Below are 2,537 nucleotides of genomic sequence, written 5' to 3' on the forward strand. Positions count from 1 at the left end.
ATGATTTAGACTGGAAAAGGAAAAGGTCCACAAGTAGATAAAGAGGCCCCTACAGGGAAGCTTTCTGCAAACTAGGACCAGAGACAGGTAGGTCTTGGGCGTGGATGTTGGATTTGGAAAGGAAGTTCATTCCAGAGGGCCAAGGTGCAGGAGCCTTGGGTTGGCTAGTAGGGAGAGGGGAGTGTGGGGGCAGAGCACAGTTGGGGAGCCTTACTGGGATGTTCACAGTGGATTCGATCACAACTTTCTTGGCTTCTTGGCTTTTAAGCGTTTTCAATCGATTCTTCTCCATGACATCACATTGTGCACGCAAGTTGTCTAAGAACCAGGAAAAAGCACCCCCCATCCCCCCTGCCTCTGAGGACTAGAGGTCTTACCTACACACCCCATCCCTCCCATGATTCCTGTGATCACTTGGAGTAACTGAGCCTAAAGCTAGGCTGAGGAGTGATCTGAAGGTGCCTAGGTTTTGCTCTTTTCAGCGCGAATTGGGTCACCAAGACTCCAAAAGAGAAGGATGAAGAGCAAGATGGAAACAACAAGGTTTTGATAGGGAGATATGTCAAGACAATGCTCCAGAAATGGGGGTGGGCGTAGGGGTGAGTGACACACACAGCTCCATCTGGTCTGAGCTAAATGTCCATCCTAAAGTGGGCCTAGGCCACATTCCCCTCGTTCTGGGATCCTGGGATCCTACCTCCCGTATCACATCATTCCCACTCTGTACAGACAATATACTATATCACCGAGCTACAGAAGTTCCTCTCCATGTGTCTCCTTCCTCCATCATGCTCCTTACCAAGTAGCTCAGGTTCTGGGTTCTTCAGGAGGGGCACAAAAGCTTTGTAGGCATTCTCTAGACGGGTTCCTGTGAACACAGCAGTGCGCTATCCCCACGTCACCCTGTCTCCGCCCTTCTAAAACCCAAGATATCAGGACCCTAGCACTCAACACTACCTTGAGCTGATGTACCTTATTTCCTCCCCTCAGGATGAACCCTAGGTGGGGGGCATTACGTGTGTAAGCCCACCCTATTGTCAGAGAGGCAGTGCTCTTTCTTAGGCTGACTAGAGATGGTCAGTTTGGATCTGATTGAGAGGACCCTATGCTAAGGACAAGGTTCACAATCCATTCTGAGGGCCTTGCTCTCTCAGGAGTGCTCCCAAGCCTCTACCTCGTGCTCCACGCTCCACCTTACAAACGTAGTATGTGCTTCGAGCTGTAAGAAATTTGCTGGCATAGTCTCCAGGAGTCTTCAGCACGAAAAACATCTTCATTGTTCCCGTTTCATCACACAAGTCAATGGTGTCTGGAGGGAGGCCACAGGGTAATTGGGGCAGCTAAGGAAGGAGAGTGGGAGCAAAAAGGGCAGTGATCCTATCTTTAATGGGTTGGAGGGAGCTGTTAGATTCAAAGAGCTCTCTTCTTGACCGTCAGAGGGCTTGGGAGCTAGAAATGACCCTACTTACTTCTGACCGTCTGCCGTCAGTCCCCTCCCCCAACTCCTCACCTGTTTTAGGCAACCCTACTTTTCTGCGGGTGTAATGCATCAACAGAAGGACAGAGCAATTGATATTGGCCAGAAACTGCTCATTATCTGAGAAGACATGAGACGGGCCATGCGGCCCTCCTCTAGTTACACCTACCATCCCTGTGATCTCCACCGCCCTCAAACTTCCCAGCCCTACACCCAGACTCCAGCTCTGTGATGCCCCTCACCTCCATGTATGATGAAAATGAACATGCTGTCAAGACCTTCTCACTCTTTAGATAGGGGCCTGATGAGTCATTCGGAAGGAGAGTATTCTAAATGTCCCGGGGTGGGGGTGGGGGGTGTATGTGTGCAAGTGGGCCCATAGGGTTGGGGGTCTAGAAGGGTAGATGGATTACATAGGCTGAAGAGGCCCAGAGAGAGCTACTGGCAGTTGTGGATAACCAACATCCCCAGGGGTGGGGCCTGAGGCCTCAGTTGAGGGATTATGAGGTCAGAAGTGGTATGTGTGGCAGAAGGTGGAGTGAGAATAAGGAGAGAGGAACCTGAGTGGGATCTGTGAAAGATGTTCNCTATAAATCTAGTTCTTTTTTTTTTAATGTTTCTTTATTTTGAGAGAGAGAAAGAGAGAATATGAGCAGGGGAGGGGCAGAGAGAGGACGAGAGAATCCCAAGCAGGCTCCATGCTGCCAATGCAGAGCCTGCTGTGGGGCTCAAACCCATGAACCGTGAGATCATGACCTGAGCTGAAACCAAGACTCAAACGCTTAACTGACTGGGCCGCTCGGGCAGCCGGGTAAATCTAATTCTAAAATGCATCATAGCAGGAGTGCAGGACACCTAGAAAAAAAGCCAAGTTTCTGGAACAGTCCTCTTCTCTGGTTCATTTGTGGTACTACTGCTTCCACATGGCGAGTCTACTACTCCTTTTTCCTACCGTGAGCACCATGCCTCCTACCCTTATTGCACCCCACGTTTCCCTTGCCCCCCACCCCAACAACAGACATTCTTGATGATTATCAACAGAAGCTTTATTTCTCATTGA

The 2,537-nt window shown here is 50.0% G+C and overlaps 1 protein-coding gene across 1 annotated transcript in view; it reads right to left on the minus strand.

Annotated features, from left to right (window-relative positions):
- Positions 1 to 1,908, minus strand: part of CUNHXorf65 (chromosome unknown CXorf65 homolog) — a 2,109-nt gene extending 201 nt beyond the window's left edge. Inside the window, exons 1-5 of the mRNA XM_077763365.1 lie at positions 1,720 to 1,908; positions 1,511 to 1,597; positions 1,175 to 1,309; positions 800 to 868; positions 216 to 318 (exon numbers count right to left, since the gene is read on the minus strand). Coding sequence (XP_077619491.1) covers positions 216 to 318; positions 800 to 868; positions 1,175 to 1,309; positions 1,511 to 1,597; positions 1,720 to 1,744 — 419 coding nt within the window. The 5' untranslated portion in view covers positions 1,745 to 1,908. The remainder of the gene's footprint in view (positions 1 to 215; positions 319 to 799; positions 869 to 1,174; positions 1,310 to 1,510; positions 1,598 to 1,719) is intronic.
- Between the last annotated feature and the right edge of the window lie 629 nt (positions 1,909 to 2,537).

This window comes from Crocuta crocuta, unplaced genomic scaffold (genome assembly GCF_008692635.1).
Source record: "Crocuta crocuta isolate KB4526 unplaced genomic scaffold, BGI_CrCroc_1.0 scaffold440, whole genome shotgun sequence".
In the NCBI taxonomy this organism is placed as follows: domain Eukaryota; kingdom Metazoa; phylum Chordata; class Mammalia; order Carnivora; family Hyaenidae; genus Crocuta; species Crocuta crocuta.